The sequence below is a fragment of the Apteryx mantelli genome, chromosome 1, assembly GCF_036417845.1.
Source record: "Apteryx mantelli isolate bAptMan1 chromosome 1, bAptMan1.hap1, whole genome shotgun sequence".
Taxonomy (NCBI): domain Eukaryota; kingdom Metazoa; phylum Chordata; class Aves; order Apterygiformes; family Apterygidae; genus Apteryx; species Apteryx mantelli.
Window position 1 is genome coordinate 9,217,230 of NC_089978.1, and position 27,578 is coordinate 9,244,807.

Consider the following 27,578-nt stretch of genomic DNA (forward strand, 5'->3'; position numbering starts at 1 on the left):
GGAATAATCAGGAGATTCACTTTGAAAGCTCACTTCTGGTCTGGAGTAAATGCTAACCTAGGTGCATTCATTCAGCCCCCCCCCCCCCCCCCAAAAAAAAAATGCATAACCATTAGGAAAATTTTGGTCCCTTTTATTTAGCTCTCCCAGTATACCCCAGGCTGCCAAACCTGAGCACAGGAAAGTGTGAGAAAAGAATAATCCTCACAATCACAAGTAGCTGTTGGCAAGATCACCATAGAGATTTTTGGATACCAGATATGTTTACTAGATACTCTGAAATGGTGATTACTCTGTAGCTTTTATTAAATAGAACAGTTAATAGGGTACTTCATTGCTCAGTTTCTCTTAAAGACAGGTAGATCAGATGAAAAATGTATTTTATAAAGATTAACTTCTAAGAAGAAAGTTTTCCGCAGAGCAAGACCTGTCCCATTTGAAAGGAGTAAGGGTTAACTGGAACTTAAAATATGAGAAATTATTCAGAATTAAATGCTTCCAAGACTGATAAAATTGCCTGTCTTCATGTCTTTATTTCCTTTCACAGAGCCATGTTTGACTATGACAAGAGCAAAGACAGTGGCCTGCCAAGTCAAGGACTCAGTTTTAAGTATGGAGACATCCTTCACGTTATCAACGCATCGGACGATGAGTGGTGGCAGGCGAGGAGAGTCACTCTGGAGGGAGACAGTGAGGAGATGGGAGTTATACCCAGCAAGAGGAGGTGAGTGTAGCCTCTTCCTTTTTACGTCCTTGGTCAGGACAAAGTTCCCATTTTATTCCAAAGAGAGGAACATCAGTCTACTGAAAAAATAGGGAAAGTAGAGGAAAATCCCACAGACATTATTCCAAGAGTTGGGAGATAAGGTTTTCACCAAGAGATTTGAAGAGCTCGAGCTGTTTAACTGTACTGAAAAGAAACTGAAAAGGTGATGTGATTCGTATCTTCAAAGAGAAAGAGAGGAAGAGTGAGCACCATCCACTAAAGGACTTTAGCAGAGAAAGGAATAACCAGAACTCACACTTGGGAATTATCTCCGAATTTGAAGTAGAGCACATGTTTTAATGTCAGGGTGATTAGCCATTGCATCAAACTGCTGAAGGATGTGATGAATGTCTTGACATTTTCAAATCAAGACTGTATGTCTTTCTTTTGCGGGAGTAATGGAATTAATCTTCTGAGCCTCTGTGATGTAGAAAACCAGTCTAAATTACATAATGATCTTTTTTGGCTTCAAAATCTGTTAATTTAATCTCTGCCTGCCTGGAAACTGATGGATAATCAATATCACAGGAAATTTTTCATATAATGTAAATCAAGGAACATTCCTCCAATTTCCAAGCTAAATCTGAATCCTTGTTCAGTGGTGATGGATTCATGCTGACTGGTGGAGAGAAAATATACATCTGACTCTTTCTCATTGTCTATATTGTTTACTCTGTCTAATTACTCTGTAAAATCAGCCACTAGTCTCTGGTAGTATCAAGACTACCACACAAGTCAGTGTGTGCCTTTGTGCCTTTGTTGGTAGTTGCTATAGAAAGGTCAAGAACTGAAAGGGTAGGAGGAAAATGGAACCTGTCAAACCACATTACATTTCTCTTTTGCAGCAATGCTCCCATACCACATATAACTGTTCTATTGCTCTCTATTTCAGCTTTAGCATTAATATTAAAATGATCACGCATATTTTTTATAAAGGGAAAATGGTATGTCTGATGCTCTACAGAGCACCTGCTGGTGTTTCAAGGAGAGCTGGCCCAGGTGCTAATAAAGCTCATGGTACCTCTTGTTCTAAATCACATAAAAGTAAACTAAAGACTTGCAAATATGTTATTGACATGAGACTTGCAAAGACCTTATTTTCTCTAATCATGACCATGTCTGAATAACAATCACACCAGGATTTTCAGCAAAAAGCAATTTTGTAGCTTTATAATAGATAGAAATAAAACTACATTATAATTTTTAAGATGGGGAAAATGTGCCCATTAAACAAATATAATTTCTAGATATCGAAAAAGGAATTCTTTCCTAGTATTAATTGCTATGGTAAGCACTGCTGTAATGACACGATTGGATCACAAATGGGAAAAGAGAACGGCCTATTCTACTATTACTGAGGGAGGTACGTGCACAAAGCTTGCTCGTTCTCAAGGTGTAGTGCCTACCCTCAAAAGCTACAAAAAGCTTTCAGACATAATGAAACATCTATAAGGGAAGGCAAAACAACTGACTAAGAGGTGGAGCTATATCTTCCGTAGACGGGAGAGGATGCAAGTGCCTAAAGTTTATTGGCTTACCTGCATGGTAGTGTTTTCAAGAAGGACTTAAAATAGAGGGTGTCTAGTCAAGGTCAAACATATGATACTGCCTGGGAAAAAGACATGACTTGAGAAACACTGGAAAAAAAGAAGAAAAAAAAAAGAGAGAATGGCAAGGTGAAAATAGGTTGGTTGGAGTCTAAAAATAAAAGGGCTTGAATTTGTAAAGATGCAGGAATAGTTACCATGCTCTCCACTTGTCACCCCACTTCTTCACTAGTGAATCTGAGAGGCCTGGAAAGATCAGCAGCAACTGTTTTTTTGTCCACGTTAATGCAATGGTGAGATATACCTGAGTTTGGGGGAGAAGTTTTGCTATTAGTTCAGAAAAGGTTCCAGTTGCACAAGTTTATTTTTTCAGTGCAGTGAAAAGTGAGTATTACTTCCATACTGTGGATTCCAGTTGGTCCCCAGTCAGCCAGTGATACTGATATGCTCTTGTCTGCATCTTCCCTGGTCATTTACGCCACTGCAAAATATGAGCCAAACCAAGAACACCAAGAGGAAGACGAGCAACGGCTGCATACAGGGCTGAGCTACAGAGAATAAAACTCACCATACTTTCCAGTATTTATTAATTCAGAGTTGAATTTCCTCTGCAGATGTGTGCTATTGAGTGTGTGAGACTTGATCCCAAACAAAGTCGACCTAGGATTCATCTGACCAAATGCAGGCATCTGCAGTATGGAAATCATTGTCTAAACGGGTTAATCCATGCTACTCCACTCTTTTATATCTGTTATAGTTTTTATAGGACTATTTCTGTACGCATTGCAGTATACATAATTAGGCATATTTAAAATCTAGCAGTAAGATATTCCTTGTGATGGAGCCAGAGGAAAAGGGCATTTGCAGCTTCCTTTTGGACTGTGACCCGTCCTATGAGCCCAGGTTCCTAAGAGTTTGTACGCTGAAGGTTTTTTATATTTGTCTTATACTTTTCAATCCCCCATTTATTTCTATTTCTTTTCTTTAGGGATGTGTGTGTTTATCTTTTGCTTGGACTCCTTCCTTTTCTTAGGCATATGTGCAGGAATATTATTTAGTGGAACTGCAACATTTTTTGCACTTTGGACAGTTGGCAGGGCATACAGATCCATGGATTATTAATGCAAGGAAGGGTCTTTTGGCTCTCTGGCTTCCTCCCTAATCTCCAGTCCAGCAACAGTTAATATATAATTTCTATATTTTTCATAAGTGAAATCAATATGGAATAGCTCTGAAAGCCACTGACCTCTTTGGGTTTACTCCAGTATACATACACACACACACACACACACACGCATTTATGTATGTATAAATATATGTATATACAAATATACATGCACATATATATGCACATATATACACACATAGATTTATATACATGCATATGTATATATGAATATATACGTGTGTATATACGTATATATGAATATACGTATACACACAAAACAATTTCCTTACAGCATTGTGTATGGTAACCCCTTTCCAAATATCTGGTTTTGCATTTTTTTTATATTTTTCTAGAGCAGAACCCTTCAAATAGTGACATCGCAGGATGAGCTGATAAGAAAAATTTCATATAATAAATCGAGACTCAATACTCTTTGTTCCTCCATGACATATGTGATATACCAGAAGAAATTATAATTTATAATTACAGGGGAACTGCCACTTATTATTCTGGCCAGGATGTTGGATATGTTACCAACCTTTGCCTATCATTGTTTCAAAAGAGTTTGAAAGGTACTTGTAACTAGATTTCAGTGTGGCTACTTGTGTGTGGACTTGTTTTCTTGCTGATAATTGTAAAGCCAAGCTTTAAGAGTGAATTTGGGATGGTGGCACTAAAGCTAAATGTGAGTTACTGAAACAAGCAGCACAAAGCAGTGAGGGTGGCTCCATGTTTCTCCACCAGTCTGTCCCATCAAGGAGGACCAGATCATGTGAACTGATGGACCAGTGATCTCAGTGGGGCTTAGAGCAACATAAAAGCTCAGTATCTTGAAGCACTAAAGTATCACTGCAACCATTTCTGCAGTTAAAGGCAAAATTTTATCTATTTGTTGGTATTTGTCACCTGATTGCAGCTGTGGTTCTGGACCATGGGACTTAGTAGACAGCTGGGTAGAAGCCAGATATAAGGCTATAAAGATGTTATGATATAGTGTCATATTGATGTTGGCAGCAGTAGGACTTTAGCATAAAAAGCTGCAGACCACTTCAATTCTGGTTTAACAGTCAACAGATAAATGTTATCATATAATACTAATGAATGAACACTGCAGGCCACATTTCTCTTGTTTCCGCACTCACCATAAAGATCCATCCAAGTCATAGCTAAGGTGAGAGCAGGGTATGGTTGTTACGTCAGACAGGGTCTCCCTGGTGCTGTGGCAGGTCTGCCCATCCTGTACCACTGTCTCAGACAGCCTGTGGGGCTTATCCACGTGCTAGACACCACTGTTCAGACATATGGATTGCTCCCCTAACATCAAAAATTGCTTTATTTTATAACTGAGTGGCCAACTGAATTAGATTAATATTAGATTGTTATTAGATTTAGATTTATAGATTTAGATTTAATTTGCATTGTTACATATGCTGGATTTTTGATCACAAGAGCTTTTGTTTGCTTCATTATCTTTCCTATTGTCTGGATAAGCAAAATGGATTCAACTTTCTGTAAAGGGCAGCAGCAGTGGTTAGAGAAGCCTATGTCTAAGACTTCCTCTGCACAGAAATACTCACAAGAGTTAAAGTGAATCAACCAAAATTGTGAAACCAACGTGCAGGAGTTGCAGTGTATTAAATTCCTAGACCAATGGTCTAATTCAGGAATAAAGAGATTTTAATTTGCTGTAGCATTGATTTTACACCTCCATTTTCTTCACTTTCACTTTGCTGAGTCTCTGCACATAGAAAAGCTCCTAGATTGCAAGCCCCATACAACAGCAACCTCCCTCTTCGGTGTTGTCTATGATCTGTGTATATCTGCTCGACTTGCGTCTGTGGGTCTGAATCTAATTTAGCAAAGTCTGTGATTTCCCACAGATCGCCCCAGAAGAGCCTTGCCCTGAATTCTCACCACTCGTATTTTCGCCTCCACTGTAGCCACTGACAGTTTTGTCCTAAAACACTAAAATATTCACACTAGTCTTTCTGTTATCTTTAACATGTGCAGCTGTGAAATGACTCGCAGATTAGACATCATTCTGAGATTTCCATTTTCAGGTAGTTTAAGAACATCTGATTGCTAAAGGTTATGCAACTTGTATCTCTGTTATTACAGAGTAGAGGTGTACGATGGTACCTGCCTGCTATTTTTGTCTTCAAATGCACAACAGTCTCCCCACAAAAACATGTACCCACTCTCCCCTTTCAGAGGAAAATGGGAGAAAAGAACATATAAAAAAAAATAGCGTTTCACAAACATTTTTCAGGACAAGGAAGAAGAGGTTTTCCCATCACAGAAATCCCTGTGGGCAAAAAGCCAGCTTAAATTTGTCATTCTGCTCAGCTTGGCAGAAGGACATGTTTATCCACTCAGCTGACTTTTACTTTTAATGGTTCTCCTATAAGCTGGCTACCTTTCTAAAAATGTCTTAAGACTCTAATTCTCAGATGACAAAACTTTTTAACATGGTATGGTCATGTAGGCTTTGTCTAAAATGAGTTACCTGACTGTACTTACTAATCTAACAGGAAAGGATAAATATGGAATAAAATTGATATGCATGTGTATTTATACTCCTCTCCCTGTTCTCTTGCAATCATGGTAAACTTCTTTGCAGAAGAAATACTGTCGTATCCTGTGTCCTAGAAAAGCACTGTCTGCTAGCTTCACTGAAAATGCTTTTCAATGCAGCCAACACTTTTCCATCAGTCAAACTTTATTGGTAGTTTTCGTTATAAAACAAACTTTGCTTTCACGAAGGCCATTAAAGTATCAATATTTGTGACCTAGAATGTGGCAAATTATTTAGTTATTTTTAACAGCTCTTAGCTTCTAAACAGAATAAGGTTGTTATCCCCCAGTTTTATGAGACTTCATTTCCTAATGGCATTAGGCATTTTCATAAAATATTGAACAGGTGCTGAGCTGCCCTCTACAAGCAAGTTACTGGAGATGGAGAGCTGAAAGAGAGCATGTTCTCTCCTATTTAATAATGCATGTCTTGTTGCAAAAATATTGCTTCAGGAATGTATTTTTTCTCAAAAAAAAAAATTGGAATGGGCTTTTACTGGTAAAATCAGACCTCACGTAAGCAAGGCTAAACAGTGCAGAGGATGAAAGCAATAAAGAAATTATAATCTGAGTCCACATATTTGGACTATAAAAAACACATATTTTTATCTTTCACTTGATGGGCAGCAAAACAAATGCAATGTGGATGACCTGCAAATGATGGAACAAGCTAAGAAGAAACAGACTAGCAGAAAGATGTAACATATAGCAAGTTCTTTCAAGTAAACCTTTTATGCTGCATTTTTCTAATTGATAACTCTCCTTATTGCACTTATCGTGCTGGATTTGGAAATAACTTTCATTCTGCAAAATGCCTCAGTGCCAAATCTGTGCAAATTAGGCTACTCTAACCATTTATATCGGACTTCAGACACCAATACATAATTTGCATCTCTACTTTACATCAGTGATCAATACTGTTGTTAAAGATTAAAGCATGTCTTACTTGATAATTTACATCCTCACTGAGAAGACTGATTTGTGCTTTTACAAAGGCATTGACAGAATTCCCAATGGCCCATCAAACCCCAACACTGAGGGCTCACAGTTCACATCTGGTTGAGATGTTCTTGGTTTCTTTTTGTCTGAAATGTACACAAAGAATTGAAAGTCTCATTTTGAAAAATCCCAGAGGCCCATTTTCAATAGCGACTTGGGCCCAGAAACACAAAAGAATTCAGATATTACAATGCCTTTACATGCTGCGTCCCTGGAGTAGGTTCCTCAGAAGAGGACTCAGAAGAGTCCTCTGAAGAGTCCTCAGAAGAGGGCTCCTCCGAGCAAGGAAATCCTTGAACTTACTAGTAAGGAAGAACTGGAGGCTGAGGTATATTTTAAATGCACTTCTCCCATCCTTTAGCCATACATGGGAAGAAGAGAATGAATCATTTTTTTGAAAAAGAGGCCGTAAGATGTGTGCTACGAAGAAAGGTTTCAGGGATGTGAAACCAGCTGAAAGGAAGCATCTCACCACACCCTGAACACTCAAATGGCTGGAGAAGTGTGATTTTATATTATTATCCTGCTACTAGCTCTTCCATATGAGACAGTAATTCCCATTGCATAAGCAGCTTAGGCAAATAAATCAGAAATATCAGTTCTCCCATGAGTACAGAGCCCTTGGAAGTGAGTGTAGCCACAATAGTCAGCAATGCCACACTTTACTCTTTTTGTTCCTCAAGACCTTGACTCCCTTTGGTGAGATTTAAAGGTCTCTGTAGCAGTGATGGAGGAGCTTGGGGCAGCTGACAAATTTGTGATCTCAACTGATGCCCAATTAGTGGATGAAGAAACTTGTCATGAATCAGCATCCTTCAAGAAGACCGAGTATGCAGGACATACTTCAGCTGTCCTGGATCCTAGATGGTCTTAGGTCACTGCAGTGCTTCTGCAGGCAGCTATACTTGGAGGATGGGTAGGAAGCTGGATATGAAATCCCCACCAGTGGTGCTAAACAATACTGTCCCCACTTGTGACTCAGAGCTTTTCAGATCCCAAGTCACATTTGAGTATAGGATGTAGGTGTCTTTGAACATCTCTTGAAATCCCATTGAGCTTCAGTGAGTCCCAGGCACTTTTGAAAATGGGACTTGAGCCATGAAGTAGTTTTGAGAGTTGTATCTGTGCTTTCCTCCACAGCTTGGGCACAGCTCTGCTGAGCAGAGTTATAATTAGAAATGGGCATGGGAGCAACGGTTATATCGGGCAAGTATGGGCTGCAAATCTGTGCCTCTGCAAACTTGGCAGATGGGAATCCTCCACCTTCATTTAATTCTTTGCACAAACCCTTGATAATCTGGCTTTGTACAGCAGTGGTGAATGAATGGAATTTTGAATGAATGAATGAAAAATTGATACGGTTTAAACTGAAACATTTCTTCCTTTAAAATCAGTTTCCTCAGCTGATTGTTCAAAATATTGTCCAAGAGATGATTATTTTGCTAACTCCTAAGGCAATGTAAGGAATTTGCACTGGTATCTTATTTAGGTATTCACAATGTCAGCTGCTGCAAATGATTCTTTGTGCCTGAACTCCTTTTGTCTTGGGGGAAAAGGTGGTCATATTTATTTTTTTTTAAATATAGCACTTACAAAACTAACAATTCAAAAAAAGTTCAGGCAGTGCTTGGAGTTTCTTTTAAAAATAAATGATACACTTTCTAAGAGCTGGAAGGTTCTCAAAGAACTGATGTTTAATATTTCTTCTTATCGTTATCATTCAAAACACCTTTTGGTACACATCCTTCAAAGGACATTGAGAAAAATAAGCTTAATTTCTTCATGGTCTTTTTTTGATACTCTTAATTGGAGCTTTTCCTGCCATATCTTTTGTACTATCTGTGAAATCTTTAATGAATTTATCTATATAGTGTCACTGTGAAGTGTCTCACTTAACACATCCATTCTAGATGTGACACTGAACAATTTTTCTTCCCTTAATTTCTGAAGTATTTGTGGGTGTTCAGCTAAGGATGCTGATTCTTATCTTCAGCTCTCCTTTTTTGATGACTTTTGAGGTCTTGATTTGTAAACTGAATATGTCTCTATTTTACTTTTTAGGATATGATTTCCTCTTTTACAGTTCCTAGCCATCCTGCACTGTCATGCTTCTGTTGCCTCTCCTCAAGGGTCTTCTCCCAAGGCTGTATCTCAGCCACTCCCTCGATATTGCCTCACACAGTCCCTACCTTCATTATATTCCTCACTCCACTATACTCATTTCAGAAAGCTTATTCCTCCGAGAAACCACAGAAGGCACTGGGGAGAGGTTCCCAAGCCATACCCTGAGACCGGATAGAGAGGAAACAACCGTGCTCCATCCGCTCAGAGATGGCCACATACAAGTGTATGTAGCCAAGTGAGCTAAACCACAGCGCGGAACCAAAAGGAATATACCCTTTTGGGGGGAAGAAACATGGTACAGGGTATAGTTCAGTACAGTCCTAAAGTACTGTAACCCCCTATCACATTTCAAGTCCCCAGGCCAACACATGAAGGCAGCAGAGCATCTCAGCCAAAGTGCTTCAAGAATTTATTATAATCTGGGCAAAACCATTCAGTTTTTCCTAGCCTTTCTCCACCAGCAAGCCCATTTTATTGACACTTTGGGCAGCAACACTAATGTAATCACCCTGAGACACATGGAATTTCAGAAGGAGGTTCTATTGTGGAAGGTGTCAGGGAAATTTTAATGGGAGTTAGCACTGTGCTGTCCTTAACACAGTCCTAGATTATGAAATATTTGCAATATTCAGCAAGTATTTTAAGCATGTATGAACACTGTTGTTCTCTATGCCTGGAGGATTAATGTCACTTAATAACATTATTTATATACTATTCAAAGCAATAAAGAATGTTTCTGCAGCTCCTCATGTCCGCAATGCCTGTAGACAGCAGCGAGTCCTTCATGACTGCTAATGCAATTATGAGGAATTTCATAAATAAGATCCACTCTTTAGGGTTCATTTCCAGCTTTCTCTATGCAGTGAATAAGAAATGAAGTTAAAAGCAGATGTTTTAAGAAGTTAGACAAGCCTGGAATGAGTTCAAATGTTAACATAGATTAATAAGGAGAATGCCGTGTTTATTTGAACTAATTATTTTCTCAGAAGGCATCCATCCTATTTAAGCAATTACACAGCTTCAGGTCTTCATTTCTTATTGAATTTCCATGGGGATTCATCTGCTAGTTTAATTTTAAGACTGTTCATATGTTTTTAACAACATAGATTTAATCTGAAAGCTGCATTTGAGCTGTTTCCATGTGAATATTCCACATTAACAGAGAAATGCATGTATTCTAAATTTAAACTGTAACTATAGTAACTAGCATTCATTCTGTTTCAGTAGGAAATATGTAAGCCCACTCAGACAGAAGGAAACATGTTGTGTTAATTATCATTCTATGAAAAGATTGGAGTTTTATTTTAAAAAATAATTATCAGAAACTAGGTAATCTCACTTTCCAGACTTAGAAACTAAGATTTGCAGGAATATATTCCAGTGTCATTTGTAAGAAATGGTGGAAAATGGAAAAAAGGTTATATTTTTGACCAACTTGGAGGATATCGTAAACCTCACTTATTTCCCAGCTATTTATTGTCTAATGAAAATACAATATTGAGCTCTTATAAACCAGCTTTGCAAGATTCAACTTAGATTTCCTACAGTAATTCATAATCTTTGACAAATAGAATTACTGTTTCAATTATAGGTAAATGATCAGATTTTTACGCTTGGGCCAGCAGATTCTGTAGATGATTTTTCAAAGGTAATAAATGTTGGTTTTATGGTAATGACTATTTTAGCCAAGGTGAGTAAGGAAATGAACAGCTGCTTCTTTTCTTTAAATTTCTCTCCCTGCACCTGGTTTTCTTTGGGTTTGTTTCTGTTTCAGGGAGAGGTCACTGTTATTTAGACTGTTCTTGAATTCCTGGCAATAGTATTTAAGCATACTGCATTAAAAGGTTAAATCTATAATTACATATAGGTCCTGTAATAATAATGAACTTTGCAAGTATACTTGCAAGTGTATACTTTTCCCACAGGTAAAATTTCTACAGCATACATTTCAGTATGCTAACAAATTTTAAGTTTTACTCAAATGTTTTTTTTAAAAAAAGCTCATCCATTGAATGATGGAAATTCAGGATATAATTACATAACATTTAGGGACAAAAAAGGAACATTGGATTGTCTGGTCTGATCTTCTTTATAAAAAATCCCCATATTTCTCTCTTTTTCCTCTATACTGAGGACAGTAACTTGCGTTTGATAGATCTTTCTCAAAGGCATTCAGTCCTGATTTTAAGATATGAAGGTATCGAGACACATGTTCCTCTTCTAGTTTATTTCGGTGGCTAAACATGTAACCATTAAAAATATATACCTGTGCTTTTTTATTTGAATTTGTCTAGCATTGGCTTGTTGCCAATGATTTTGCTAAGTTTTTCTCTGCTAAAGAGAACTTTTTTGATCTCAGTATTTTCTGACTCTGAAGGTACAACATATATAATATAACAAGTCCTTTCTCAAACTGTGTTTGTTGAAGCCATGGAAATCAGGATCCAATCACTTTTGAGGCTCTTCATTGCAGTGTTCCAGCTTTCTTTAAGATACATGGATGCCAGAACTGAACAGACTGAGCCAAGTTATGGATCATACCACACTAGTTCAGGGTATCAGGTCCTATGATATGGGCTCGTGGGCTGTCTACATTGTTTTTTTTAGCTTAGATGAGGAATGTTAGTGGGCTTTCAAGGCAAATCTCCTTTTTGTACTCACTTAGTGCACATTGTTTCAGCCTGCTGGTCAGTCTTGGCAAATGCACACTAGATTCGTTTGTATCTAATTGAACTTGAAGATGTGCTCCAAGAACTCACCTAATGCATCCACCTGCTAATAGATGTTCAGTTCATGTGACCACGCTGGAACTAGCCCAAAGAACCACCACCACTACCCCCAAAATAAATGTGTAATCCGTGGCTATCAATCAGGTCCTTTCCAATTTGGCCACACTATTTGGTAATATAGACCAAGCTATAATTGTCTTCAGAATTCACCCACTCCTATTAGCAATGAGGTTTCCAGTGAAATGAGCAGAAAAGCAAATTCTTCTCATTCTGTTTGCATGTGCAGGTTTGTGGAGGACAGGGTTTAAAAAAGAACACCGATCCAAATCATGATGTGTGTGAGTGGCTGAAAATAGCTCTTCTGCCCCTAAGTATTTGTATGTCTCCTCAGAAACGCTCTTTTCAGTGAAGCTGTGTGGTCTTTTAAGTAAACAAAACCTCAAGCAAGTTTTTCTGCACTTGAAAATTGTGTTCCTACAGATAGCATACCACCATCTTTCAGAAGAGAAATTAAAAAAATCATTTCTAAATAAGGTTTTTAAAACAATAACTCTATCCTTAAGAAAATTTAGAAAAACTTCCCAGTGGTAACATTTTCAAAATTACTTTAATGAATTAGCATTCATTCTCCAAAGTGAGCTGAGAGCAAACCCATAAAAGAGATTCGACATCATAAACTCAGTACTGCAGAACCTAAGATTTAAACAGTGATCATGTGAAGAGGGCTCTACAAAGCTCTGGGCAGGCCATCTGCATGTTTATGGTTAATACTCTTTTACAGCTTTGAGGAAATTGGATAAAACTTAAAGTATCTGACCTGTTTGATAAGGGTTGCCAAATAACACATAGGCTACTGGGAGGCTTCTAGGTACCTCCTTTCTGCTCAGTTCAGTAAGAAATTCTCTGTTTTTCTGGGAGGTTCAAGGCAAAGCTTTCCAGGTGCCTCAGAACCATGAGGAAAAGGAAGGACTTGCTCCCTTTTCCCTTCCCCTCTTCCTATGGTGCTGTGTTGCTGATCCAGCTCGTTAAAACCATTAAAAGCTATTCACTTTTTTTGCTGGGTTAGTTTTCTGCTATGGTGAGGGAAGCAATGAGGAGGCACTGCCGGGAGCAAAGGGAGAATGGTGGGTGAGAAAACGAGCAGGACTGGCCTTTCCAGCAACCACAGCTTAAATATCATCTCAACCCATCCGGTGAAACTTCTCCTTTTTACTTTGTATCTGCTGTAAGCTTAGACAACACGTGCTGATTTTTTGCCCTAAGCTGCTCATGAGTCTGAAACCACGATTTTTTTTTGAAAACAGATTCAGAAAAGGTGGGATTCATGTTACCTAATTTGGACTGTCTAAAAGTTAGTCATTTATATGAGCCAGTGATCAAAGCTCCCTCTATAGAAAGAAAAGAAAGGTACTGCACAGAGGGAAATTTATTCCACCCTAAAATACACATCTAAAACAACTGAGGTAAATGGTTTATTCTTTCTATGTTTATATTTTAATTTACTGACCACAGAAGAACCCTAAACATTACTCTTTTTTGCGCAGCTTAAGTCAGAGAAGGTCAATAGTACTTTAATGTGCTTTTATTACATCTCTGTTTGTGGAGGGAGTGCAGTTCTGCTGCTGTCAGAAAGCCAAAACTCCTGGAATCTAGTCCCATATCTGCCAGCAAATTCTTGTTTGGCTGAGTAAATGACTTGACATCTCTCTCTTTCCAATTTGTAAAAGTTGTTGTAATGCTTGCTTGATGCATAGTAAGTCACTGAAGGTCTTGGGAGATCAGATATCAAATGTATCATCCAAAACACGGCTGTAATCAATGTGTCATTCTTTATTTGCATTTTCTTTTCCCCAGAGTCGAAAGAAAGGAGCGTGCCCGTTTGAAGACGGTGAAATTCAATGCGAAACCTGGTGTAATTGATGCAAAAGGGGTACGTAAATAATGAAACCTTCTCAAGTTACCAGGCTTTCTCTATTCCTGAAGTTTTAAGTGTAATCTTTATATATGTTTAGAGCAGAGAAAATTTTGCAAGATAAGGAGTGTTTAGATTGTTGCAACCAAAGCCTGGAGTTCAGTAAACTATAGAAAGGAGTACTGTATAATATTATCTCCTGAATAATTAAATATTATTTTTATAACAATACTTATTGACAGTGCATCCTAATTGGAAGACACTATGAAAATAAAGAGCATTCTGTGATAGTTGCAATTTTCATTAAATCACAGTCAGAGAAGAAATGACTAAAAATCAATGCATATGGATATCTGTTTAATGAAATAGGGCAAGAAATGTACATTCCCCTGGCTTCAAAAATTGCTGAATCTCAAATGAAAGGTTGAAAGTTAAAGAGTCCTGGATGTAAAATTTAGATGTCAGATTTTCTGCTCTGAAAGTTGTGACAGACATTGAACACAGGTGTGTTTCACAGCAAACGCAACAGGGCAGCCAACACAAAATATGCGAGTACCCTTCCACCAAGATTAGCTGCACACAACAGCGTTACTGCTCTTATCGGTCTGCAGCACTGCTTCATGGTCGCTAAGTGTCAACAGCTGTAGCTAGTCTTAGGTCTAATATCCTGTGCATTGCCATCTCCAGCTGGCTGGCAAGAGTTACGGCATGAAAAATGCCCACAGTCCTGGAGGCTGAGGTATATTTTCCTGCTGAAGGGTTGTTCGCATTTGTAACAGTAGTGAATGCTTGACATTACATGGGCAGGGATTTATTTTTGAAAACGGTGCAGCTGACTTGCAGAGGATTTACAAGAGCAGGCTTCAGCGAGCACCTCTAGAGACAGAGCTTCAGCAGCAGAAAGTGCCATTTGGCTTCAGAGAGCGCAGAGCAGGGCCAAAAGTGGGTGATGCGAGGACGCAGTCGTAGGTGCTAGCAAAGGAGAAAACTCAGTGGCTCAGCAGGTCCCTTCCGGACCTGCAGTTCCTGTGGTCCTCTGCCTAGTCTGAAAGTCTTGTCTCTTCTTGCCTCATTGTCCCTCTGTAATGGAAATAATAATACTTCCTTTATCCCAGTTTATCCTGTCCTTTCTCTGCAGACTGTAACGGATTAGCAGGGCGAGAAATTCCTCTTGCTACGTGTACGTTCGGTTCCTAGCATAATGGATCCCAAACCTCTTCATGCCAGCAAAACAGTATTTCAGACCTGCAAATAGTCCCTTTTTACTGCAGAACAGTCCCTGAGCTCAGTACAAACGCAGAGTAACTGCACTGACTGAAACAATTTTTCCAAATTTATACTAAGTTAGCTGGAATCAGCATGCAGCCTGTGTACATTATTTCCATATGCAAATAACTTGATATAAAATATATAACAAACAGCACTGTGAAAGGACATTTTTATCCCATTGTATTTCTGCAGGATGCAGAGCTGTATTTTTTGATTTGAAAAGACCGCTCTCTGCAATCCTGTAAACTAATTTTGTCATTTGTTTGGGGGTTAATAAGCTTTATGATGTCAATCAAATCTCTTCTTAAATATCTATTTCCTGCATATAATCAAAGTCTCAGAGAAATAATTAATTCATATAATTAATGGTCTTTATTCAAGTGAGTCTGTCAAAAATGTAATTACCCCTTGATTCCCCTATTTGTTCTTCCATATTTGTCATCAATGTAAAATTAATCTTCCAGCTGCTCATATCATTGTTTGTTTCAGTATTTAGGAAATTGCATAATTACAGACCAAGACTGTTGTACCCTTTTGGAAACATACTTTCTATTGTTAGTGTGTGCTGAAATATGCTTTCCTTTACTTAAAAAAATCCCAAATTTTAAGGCCAGTTGTGAAAAGATAATATAGGTTTGTGTTTGAAAGAGCATAAAAGGAAAGTGTTCACGTGGAAAACAAGGTGTTTGTGGACATGTATATCCATTTGTGTTTTAGCCATCAGCATTTTTATTTATTCTTTCACTGTTTAAAAAGAAGTGGTATAAGCTGTTCGACAATAAATGTTTTACTTTTTATAGCTGAAACAAATTCTGTCCAGGTAAACATATCCAAGGCTGCAGTAAGGCCAGAAAAACTCTTCTGTTTAGAAATCAAACTGAAATTCAGATAGCAATGGGCTTACGTGTGGCCGTTGCACCTCTGTGCTCATGCATTCATGACTGGGCAAGAGAGAGATTTGCTACTATCTAAATTAACTCGAAGATGAAAATGGGAGAATAGCGTTTCATGTGTTGCTCCTAGATTTGTCCAGGAGATGTGCATGGAAAAATAAAATGTAATATAAGTCAACTGAATATAGGAAATTTTTTTTCTACCAGTAAAAGGTACATCCTGTAGTGATTTTATGTGAATCCTTTTGTTGGCGCAAATCTTTTCTTCCTTTATAGAAGCAATGTTTAAAACCAATAAGCCACAGCAAATATTTTACTTGAGCTAATGGCAAATTTTTTTGAGCTACTGTTTGAACATATGACCTGTCTAGTTATTTTACAGATTTTAAAACACCTATGTTTTTTTCTCGGTTTATGGTTCATTTATAATCCATATCCAGAGAAAAGACACAAAGACAGTATTGCAGATGGCATAACATATTTCTAGCTGATTGGCTTCTTGTGTCTCACTAAAAAGGTGTTTAAGAGTACTCAGCAATATAGTTAACAAACCTGTTAGCAAGCATAGCTAAAAGCTAATCCTTTCAAAAGCCCCAAAGTTCCTCTTTTTCAAAGCAAATTCAGATGTGTTACCTCATCTAGAAGATATCCTCATCTTCCTTTCAATGGTTCCTCCAGTCCATGGCTTGTGAAATAAGCCTACAAAATCACGGCAGATACAAAAACAGTGAATGTGGAACAACTGTTTGCTGTTCCTTGGCACACAAGAATTAGGGAGCACCAGTAAAATTTTCAGGTCTCAAGTTCAAAGCAGGCAATAAATAGTAACTTTTCATACAACATAATTAAGCATAATTAAATTCCGACGGTCATCATTACAGAATATTGTACAAAAAATAAATTAGTTAAAAACAAATTAGATAAGTTTGCAGGCAATGGATCTAATGGCAGCTATTAACGCTATGGTTCTGTACCATTAATATGTTCAGGACATACTACTTGTTGATTTCCAGAAGCAGAAAGGTTATAAAAGGGGAAGGATCGTGTTTCTTAGACTTTTTCATTTAAGCATTTGTTACTGGGCAACTTCAGAAAAAGTTACTGGCCTAACTGGATCTTTAGCTTAGCCCAATGGGGCTACTTTTCTATTATGTTCTGTTCATCTTGACAAAAAAAATATAAATATTTCTCCAGTTTCAGAGACATGAGGTATAGTATAAGGAGCAAATTAAACAGTTGTGCAGCTTATGATATGATAAAAAATCATGATCCTAGATCCTATTACCATTTTTAAGATTATCAAACCAGTTAACAATGTGTGTAATAAGGAAAAGAGTATAAATAATGGCATAAAAAGCAAGCATAGTTTCAAACAAAAATTATACTTCAAGCACGTTGCCAAGTTCCATCTCTGGTTTGATCCATTTAATTGTAGTACTGAGCTCCTCCAGCTTTTCAAATCATTACTGAACACGGATGCAGTATCAAAGCGACCAGTCTGTCTCTCTGGCTCACTCAAGCCGCATTATGCTACTGCAGCAAAGTGCAGGATTTCCATAACACTGGCTACCTTAGTGCTTTTCCTATATGGGACAATATTCTATATGCACCAGGAAATGGAATGTCCCTCCAGCTTCAAACATGAAGAAGATAAATGAAGGCAAGATAACATAGTCAGTATTTCCTAAGCATTTGTCATCTCAGTCTGTGGGGTCTATTGCTCTATGGATAGTCAGTGGGAAATAGAGCAGACCTAAGACATGCACCAGATATTTTTGCTGGAGGAAGCTACCAGAATTATATGAGCAAATTTAATTAAAAAGCATGCTTTATGCTACGTTGAACTCCAGATCATCTTCACATGTTCCCTTTTGCTCCAGAAGGAGCAGAATATGTTAGTAGCTGTAAGCAAGGTTATACATTTGCCAAAGCGGTATACTGGACTCTTGATAATTCCCCCTACCATAGGCTTCAAGATGTACAAGAGTAGCCTTTCCTTTTCTAATCCTAAAACTCACAGCTCTTGAGGGCTTTTCAGATTTGTACTAACTCAAAAAGAATGCCAAGTAATGATGAAAATATTACAGAAGTGAAAAGAGACTAGTTGGTAATCTGCTTTTTTCTTAATTATTGTAATTACAACCAGCCTTTCAAGCAACAAAAATAGCATCTCTCTTGCTTTTCTCCTTGTCAAATCACATATTCCTTCCTGACTGTCTACTGAAAATATTTTTATAGTAGATGTTGTAGCTCTTGGAAAGACCTTTATCAATACCTGGCTCTGTTTCTAGCGTTCATGGAGGGTGCCTGTTCCCAGAGAAACGTTGCACTGTTTTGAAGCATAATGTTACGTAAACTTATATTATGCAGAGTGACACATCACTCCATGTTGTACACTTTGGCTTTGTTAGATGCCTCCCCCTCCAAAGGGTGGGACGTTTGCAGGGGGTGTCCGACTGCCACAGAAAGGCAGATGGCGCAAGATAGGCGACGAAGGAAAGTTTTGAGGAAACACCGCAGCTTTTCTGCGGAGCCCCAGCACCAGGCAGGTGTTGCAGGAGGGTGCTTGCCCTGGCGAGGCTCCCTGGGGGGCTGCCGGACGGGGAGGAGGTGCCGGCACCCCAGCAGCAGCCGTTGCAGCCGCGCGCCTGCTCCAGTGCAGGTCTAATGAGAAAGGAGACCATGCCATCCCTCCAAAATCTCCGCCAGCAGCTCTGCTGCTTGTCAGCAACGCGAGCTCGGGGCTGCGATCGGCACGGTGTAGCTCCATCAGGATCCATTACTTGTTTCTATTCGGTTAGCTCATCATCCACAGTTCCCTTCATATTCCAGTCAGACCTACATAGCGCGCAGCCTGCCCCTTCATGCCTCTAAATGCATTTATTATGACAGTCAGAAACTGGATAGCATTTAATAATATCTCCTATGAGCAGATTCTGTTTACAGATCCCACAGCCCTGCCTGGAGTGTAAGGTCATCATCTTGCTTTATCGTCATTTTTAGCAGCATTGCACTGAGGCATGAATGGAAAATGCTAAACTTCACAGAGATAGCACATTTTGTATTGCAGTGCAAATAAAACCCTCTTCCTACTCAATGCACCTTTTCTCCAAATGTAAAAATCCAGCCGCTGTCAAGACTTGATACATATGACAAGTTTTGACAGTTTATTAAATATTTGAAAAATAATGCCCATTTCCAAACAGTTTACACTCTAATACCTATTCCCAAACAATTCAGGCTCTAAGGAGCCTCAGTATTTTCAGCCCTGGCTATCAAATCAGAGAAAAACAGATCTGTAAGGAACCTCACTCAGTCACCCAGTCCCAGTTCTGAGGTTGAGTCATCTGTACCTTCCTCCTGTTTTTCAGGTGTTTGTCTAATCTGTTCTTAAAGACCCGCAACAACAGAAATCCCTTATTCTTCCCAAACAGTCCACTTCAGTGCTTCACTCTCCTCATCATAAGAAATGACTAAACTCCTGCAGTTTAAGCCTGTTGTTACTTCTTCTATCTATGTATGTGGAGACTAGATTATTTGTCTTCATCTTCGCAAAGCAGAATTTGCAGTCACAACCGTCCTAATCTCAGGTACGCAATCTGTGCTGGTGGGTCTCGGTGGTAGGTCAAGGCATATGAACATAAAGAGGTGATAATCTCGGCTGAATCCCTGCTTCTCAGAGACTGGAAGATGTAAAGATGTATTAGACTACCTAGCCTCTCCCCTGCCGATAGGAGATTATTGCTAACATACGTCAGTGTTTTACTAGGCTTGTTTTAAATTTTCTAAATAAAAAGTTTCAGCATTTCTAGGAAGGAACTTATATAATCCATAATAAGGAAGTTTTCCGCATATTCAGTGTATTTCTACCTACTTTTCTTTACACTCGTCTCCTAAAAATATTTGATATTCTGAACGGATTTTCCAAAGTATTTGGCTCTGTGACAATAATAGAAGCAGAACAAAATCAGCAATATGAGCATGTTTGAAAGCTCCAAAGCTGCGTCTTAGTTGCGAGTTAACTGCTGACTCAGAAAGACTCGTAACACACACTCACTGGATTACATTTCACAGATGGAGGAACAGTAGATTCTTTGATGTGTCCAAAAAATTCTTTATAAAATAATCCACTCAGTTGCTTAATCATGGCTTTTTTTTGCTTTTTTTGCTTTTTCTTTCTTAATTCCCTCCAGTCAGTAGCAAAATGGCAGTGAGAGGAGGAATACTGGGTTGGGAATAACTTTTCTGTGCATGTTGGTGTGTGTTTGTGTATGTGTGCAGGTATGAGAAGAGAAAGAGAGGGGGAGACTCTGCCCTTCCCCCCTCTAAATGTGGTGATCAGAAAATAGCAATAGATGCTGAATAAAAGATAATGGATGTGTCAAATATTAGAATGTGTGGGATCACAAGTGGAATGATTTACTAAGAAGAGAGGTTGAACATAAATTAAGCAGTACACACCTACCTGCAAGGATTATATGTAGGAGGGTTAGTGAAGGGAGGGTAGGCACTGACACACAATTAAACTTTCTTTATTCTTGGTAGCAGCCAGGTTTATCCCTTCTTACCCATATATCCTGACTTTTCTCTGTTTTGCCACATTTTTTTTTTTAATTCAATGTTTCTATTTACTGGGAATGGCGGCCGGTGAGGTATTCTTCAAAGAAATATAACACTCTTACTGGAATAAGTGCTGAACTTGGCTATAAATTGGTCTCCAACTGGTATTCCAACCACTGCCTAGAAAAACGGTGAATTGTGTAGCTGTAATCTTTGGGAGCTGCAGGTACCTATGTCTAGGAGCAATGTGCCTAGGAGCAATCTGCCTGTCTGCACCTGCCTGCGCAATCCATCCCTTTTATGTTTTTCCTAGCCTGCCACTACTATAGTATTTAAGGAGCAGCCACTGGATAATGCAGCTGCAACATTGCTGTTCTATTCCTGTACTTAACGCTATTCTTAAAGGTGCCAGGTTAAAGAGAGCAGCGTGAAGTGAAATCAGCTCTCATCTACCCAGGACAAGAGCAAAAGGACAATAGTCTGGATGCAGCAAAAGACTGGTCACGTCGGGGAATAGCAAGAGTGGGCTGCTCCTCAGGGGAAGGAGGCCTGGGACCCGGAGTCCTGCAAGGCCGGCCAGGCAGCAACCTCACACACAAGGGGTGCCGTCCGGGGGTGTCCCAGGGCAAGAAGGGCAGGTCTGGTGGCCATAACCAGGGTCAGCCCACAGCCCCGTGATCCCCAGAAAGTCCACAGTGACCACAAGGCAAGCCCAGGGTCAAGCCAGGAAGGCAAGTCAGCAAAGCAAGGCGACACGGGTGAGGTGCAAGGCTAGGCACAGGCAAACCCACAACATAGCCCTAGCAAGGACCACAGGCATGGATCTGCACTTAAACACAGCTCCTGAGTGGAGGGTGCATGGGTGAGGCGCCAGTTTCCACTTCTGGTCACAGCCTGGCCAGGGCAATGGGAGCCTGTTGGGCCATGACAGCATAAAATAAATATAAATAGGACATACTACCTAAAACAACATGGTAAACAAATTTCTTTCAAGAGCAGAGGCACATTTAAACAGTTGTGGAGAGAGCAAAGACGGAGATGGACATCATGTGCCACGTGTCATACGCTCACAGCACTGTGTCTCCGCCAGGGCTGCTGGGAGAGAGTGAAACTGGAGTAATGCAGCTTCCATCCACCTTCACAAGTGTTTGCTTGAGAGTTTATTGTACCTGCATGTCCTGCAGATGTATGTACACTAATGTGATCCCAGCTGAGCTCGTGAATAAACATTACTGAATTGATGGTTATTGAGACCTGTGACTCTCAAAGCACTATAGTCTGGCTCAAAATTTTCTAGCTTGCCTTTCTTAGACCTCAGAACAGCTTTTGTTAGCAGTAGGCTGCTGAAGGTAATATCTTCCTTGTAAGGCTTACGCTTCTGATTCTGATTTTTACCATCGAATATAAAATGTCAGTCTTCACTGTTTAATAAAATTTTAGTTTAAAAATCCTTCTCTTTCCTTGTTGCTATTCCCACTTGCAGGATCAATTGAATTTCACATTCTCTTTTCTTCCTTTATGTCATGTTTCTAATGCGCTGAAGGCAAAGGGTCTTCCATAGAAGGTGACCCAAGCCCATGTGTTTTTTGCTAAGGACTGTTATACTGTTTCAGTCACATTAAAGACAGCAGACATGAACTTGAGTAAAAGTTAGAATATGAATTTAGTCCCTCACCTTAGAGACCTTTGAAATGAAACTTTGAAATGAAGTTTTGAAATGAAACTTTGGTTTAGACCCTCAAAAAAAAGGAATATTTCCACTGAGATCTGATTTGATTCCTAATAGCATTTTAGCATTGACAGTACACCCTTCCAGAATGGTTTGCAGTGTGGCCTCTGCTGTATAAACAAAAAGATTCTTTGATAAAACTCCAACAAGCACATTGCAATTTTCCCAAAACAAAAATGTTTTGTTGTCTCAGTGCCAGACAATTATTGGACACCTACTGGCATTAAAAATAATTTGTTTAGAATGATAATTCCTAGCTAAAATATGCTTCCAATATACATTTATTTATAAGCTTCTGCGAAACCTGTAAGGAGCACATGCAGAGATGGGTCATAATTTTCTAACATGGCTTTTACCTATCACAAGGATATATTCTGCATAGTAGGAAAGCCTGGAATATGGGTTCCTGCAGAAATACTATTTACGCATCATGTTGGGACAATTCCATAACATCTTTAAAGTATTAGCTTTTTTTTTTTAATCTGAATTTGTTGTCTCCTAAATTAATATTCTCCACCTCAAAATCCCATGATGAACAGCTTTTTCTTTTCTCATGGTCAAGAGCACCAACCTAGCACTGCTGATAACAAGAGATCTGATGAATCTTGCACTAACTGTCGAGGAAACCTGTGGTCCCTAGTTCTGCCATAGAAATCTGTCATGCAGCTGTTCAAAGTCAGACACAATGAATCCCACTTTTGTGAGCCTTAGCTGGGTGCACCTTCTCAAAAATGTAGCAGCCATTTGAATGCACAGCCCAACAGGGCTATGGCACGTCAGCGCTCCACCGTCATATCAGCTTGCCAGTGCTCACCACAATCCGGGCTGTTTACAGCTGCCAGAGGAACAATACTATGGCATGGCACGGGTTTTGCAGGCCTTATCCTGTAACACTTCACCTTCATCAAAAATAATAATCTAAATTTTAAGCACCATAGGGCGTTATTCAGACTGCTTAGTTTAAAAGCCTAACTTAGACATCTCAGTCATTTCTTTCCTAATGAATAGATTTGGCACGTTTAACAGTAAAATATAAATGCTTAGGTAGGTTAGGTTAGAGTAGACAGGAATATCTAGAAATGCATAGGGGTAAGCACTCTGCTTAGCCCAGCGTATAGCTCTTGTGGTGTCAATAATGATTATGCTGCTGGTGAAGAGGTAGTACAGGCTCTTAAACTTTGCTTGTATAGCTACAGTTGGAAAATTTACGGACAAGAAAACCCCCTTCTACTCAGAAACGAACTTTTTATAGAAAATCGTTCTGTCTGTCATTTATTTACAAGAATTATGAATCAGTATTTTACTGTACACTCCTCCATCTCAAAATGATTGAAATGTGCTTTGGTGTGACCAGAGAAGAAGAACAACAGCTTTTCATGTGTGTTGCTTAAAATAAGCTATGGAAACCATTCATGTCATAAAAATTCTGATTTTACATCTCCGTTACTAATTGGCATAAAATCTGTTACAAAGCCATTGTTTCTGCAGTACTGGACTTGAGTTGTTACTATTTAGCAACCATTCAAGAATGTTTCTGCTGTGTTAAAATGGAAATTAAGGACAAGAATAAAAAAGCATGTGAAATCATGTTGCAAAAACTCCTCACCGATTGATTCGTATAGGTAGGTCTTTATAAGAAGTCCAAAAATATTCATGGAGATTATTAGAAGGAAAGAGATGAGCAGAGATATTTGCTGTACAAGGCCTTCTGACATTTGTTATTGGTACAGGGCATTAGTATTTGAGCATTCTCTTTCTGAAGCTGCTCTTCAGAGATTTGGTGTAAACCTACCACCCAGCACAGGGAAGAGGAGTAAATTGCTCCCATCTGTGTTGCTCTACTGCTGTTTTGCTTCTGGTTTTCTGTCTGTCAGATTTAAGTTCTGCCAGAGGCTGCAGGACCTCAGGAACGGTGGTAGTGGAGGGTGTCACGAAAAAATTAAACCTCAGCAGCATTCCTGACAGCACAGTGTTCAGCTGCTCTTGCTTTTTCATGCATTTTCTCACCTCCTCCACAGAACTTGCCTGACTTTGCGTTTCATGAAAACTGAAGATGGTGTCGGGCAGGGGACTCCAGCTGCATGTCTGTTTTGACCTGAGCCCATGTTCTTGGGTTGCCTTGATCTTTTCTCTTGAGCCGAACAAATTTCGCTCAACAATTCTGCAAGGTACATTAGAAACATTTGCTGGCATCAGCATCTTGTCTGCTCATGTGCTGAAGTAATCAAATGAAATTTGGTGGGTAAAAACAACACATAGCCAGGATAGTTAAACTCTAGTGTCTTATTGCTCCAGGATATTTTGAGGCACTCCACAAAGACATGCAGTAATTTAATAATAGTCTGTTGCGTCCAGGTTGCAGTCAAAAGTAAAGGAAGGCAAGTGTGTCTTCAGTTTTGATTTATACAGTTGTAGCATTGTTGCTGACTGCAGCAGGGAATTGACATGCGTTAAAGAATCTAATTTATTTACATGATGAAACAGTTCTAGAAACTGTGAAAGATGATGTCAGGTCAACTTTGAGACTTTTACTCACCTGAAGCCTACAAATTTGTTTTCATAGCTTTAAAAAAAAATCCAGTGGAAGTTTTTCTTTCAAATTAAAAAATAATACTAAAGTAAAAACCACTTTGAGTCTGTTTTCCATCTTAAAAAAGAAAAAAAAGCCAATTTTCATTTTATTGAGAAGTACAAATTCTAAATGTCTGAAACTTGTAAGTATAAAGGGATAGAGTAGCAAATGTGAGAAATAAAAACATTAGTAGTGAACCATATCCAGATGGTCAAGAATATTTCTGTCTATTGGCAGTCTGTAAGTCAAAGAAATTGTCAATAGAGCCATTTCTGCAGTTGAAGAACAATTTAAAAATATGTATCTCATAGATTTTACAGTTTCTTCAGCCTGATAATGGCATGAAGTTTATTTATAAGTTAAGCTTGTGTAGGTGGTTGCAATGTTAGGGACTAGAGTATCAAACAGCATTTGCTGTACCATTAAAAGTGTGTGCCATCCCTGCTTCGGTAAGACAATAGTTTAAGAAAGTCACTGACATAAAGATATGCAGTATAATTTTTATATTGGTCACAGATTAAGTATAACAGTGAAAATTTGCTAGCACAGTTAGAACATGTAAGTTTACAGCTGAGAGTCAATTGCTTTTCTTCTGAGCTGCTCCAGAAGATGTCTGTGCTGAATTTAACTTCATGTGTGTGCTGTTTTTATAACTTGTTGTCTAATGCCCTGAATTAAATGGTAGGAGATCTGCATGCATGTACAGATTATTTGATTTTTTGGGGGGCTATTCTTCTGAACAGCCCCCAGGAATTGTGTTCCACTGGTTGAAAAGAAAAATGTACAGTAGTCACAATAGATACTGTCAAAGAAACAGAAATAGAACAAAGTCTTCTTTTAGGAAGATTTTCACACAAGGTTCTTGAAGAGTGGATTTAAGAGTTAACACTTATCAAGATGATATGTTCTTCATATTTCACATCTTTATTTCTGGCTCACTCAAATTCAAGTAGTTCAGTTATGATTGACTTAGTGACTCACAGACCATGTTTGGAAGCTTATAGGAACATAGGAATTGCCAAACTGGGCCAAATCCAAAGTCCATCTGATCTGATATCCCATTTGTGAGACTGGCAGTATGAGATGCATTATCAGAAGATGTAGGAACTGCACCTCCTACACAGACCTCACACCACTCTCTTAGAGATTGACTTTGGTTTTGTTTGCTCGTGCTTTTATTTATTTATTTTTAGTTGTAAGGCCTAAATGCATAAATGTTTTAAATGAAAACTGTGAGCCTGATATGATTCACCGTCTCCCAAGCCAGATCTTTGCCATAATTCACCGTCTGCTAAGCCAGTCACCTGCAAATGCAAACAGTCTCCCTTTTAGCTCAAAAAGGCAGATCAAAAGATAAGTCTGCTCTATCTGTTAATATATAGTTCGACAGCATGTAGGTATTGTAAATCTTCCTACACTAATGCTTTTCAAAAGAAGTGTAATAAGACTCTTCATGCAACCTATTCTTTTTATGCAAAGAGCTGTTTTATTTAGTAGTTTATACCTGCACAAGTCAAGTGCACAGAGTATTGGTAATTAATGATTGCACAAAGAATAAAGTCCTAAAGGATCAAGTTTCCTTCTAAGAGCATGGAAAACTAATACCTTCTCCAATTTTATTTATTAGTGAGATTAATTCAAAAGATTGCATAGGGGAGCTCAAAAACCTCATTTCCGTTTGCAAATCTAAGGAAGTACCAGCAGTCAACTGGAAATTAGAGTTAAGAAAAAGATATAAGAAAATATCTGATTGAAACTGAAAGATAAAGTTGATGAATTTCCAACAGCATACCTAAGAATTGTGAAAAGCTGTGGGTCCTGGCAGGTGATCAGACAGTCCCAAAGTTTTTTCAAGTACACACCAGTGTAACTGTTCATCTCTGAGGCTCTTTCCTCTTTACTGTCGCACAAATGGTTCACCTGAGAGGGGTTCACAAGCACAAAGATTTATTAGCAGGATGTGCAGCTAAGGGCATGCAACGACACTAACTATGAAGGTTGCTTTCAGGGGAAAAAAATACAAAAACGAAAGGTGAGGGGAAGATTTGGGACAATGTGGCTGAACATCGAATGCACTTTCTAATTCCAAAGACAGCCATGAAAAAAGAGAGGACGAGAACTTCACACTGACCATATGACTATACTGCTTAAATCAGTGCGTCAGTCTAGCTCGAAGCCCGCGCTGCAATCTAGCACAGTTCTCTGACGGCTTTATGAGCAGCTAATCACACAAACATAGACATTAGAGCTCAAAGAGACTTATTGTTTAGCTCTTTTCCCTTCATTCCCCTCCTCTTTTCCCTCCAGCACTGCACTGTTATTCCCCACAGTACTTAAGATTAGTAGATTTGTTTTAAATGTGAAAAACGATCTCGGCTTTTCCACCTCCCTTGGGGCAGATTATTCTACATCCAAATTGATTTCACTGTCAAGGGGCTTTGCCCTTTCTTATGTTCACACTATTAATTTCAATGTTGCTGCTTGAACAAATACTTCCCACCTTCTTTGTGTACAACCTTCAAATACTTGTAAATGACCTTGCGTGTCACATACACAAGGTTTGCATGTTGGCGTTTCAATCCTGCCAACAACGATGCAAACTAAATTAGCGTGGCAGAGTACTCCCTATTGAATGTGATTCGTACCTTGCGTGAAGTTTAATACATATTTGCAGAATTGTAGATACTGCTTTTAAAGACTTACTTGAAAGTCTATTAGTCTTTCTGTTCCCTTGAT

The 27,578-nt window shown here is 38.8% G+C and overlaps 1 protein-coding gene across 1 annotated transcript in view; it reads left to right on the plus strand.

Annotated features, from left to right (window-relative positions):
* Positions 1 to 27,578, plus strand: part of DLG2 (discs large MAGUK scaffold protein 2) — an 856,812-nt gene that overhangs the window by 795,068 nt on the left and 34,166 nt on the right. The window contains exons 16-17 of the mRNA XM_013943075.2: positions 548 to 724; positions 13,762 to 13,837. Coding sequence (XP_013798529.2) covers positions 548 to 724; positions 13,762 to 13,837 — 253 coding nt within the window. The remainder of the gene's footprint in view (positions 1 to 547; positions 725 to 13,761; positions 13,838 to 27,578) is intronic.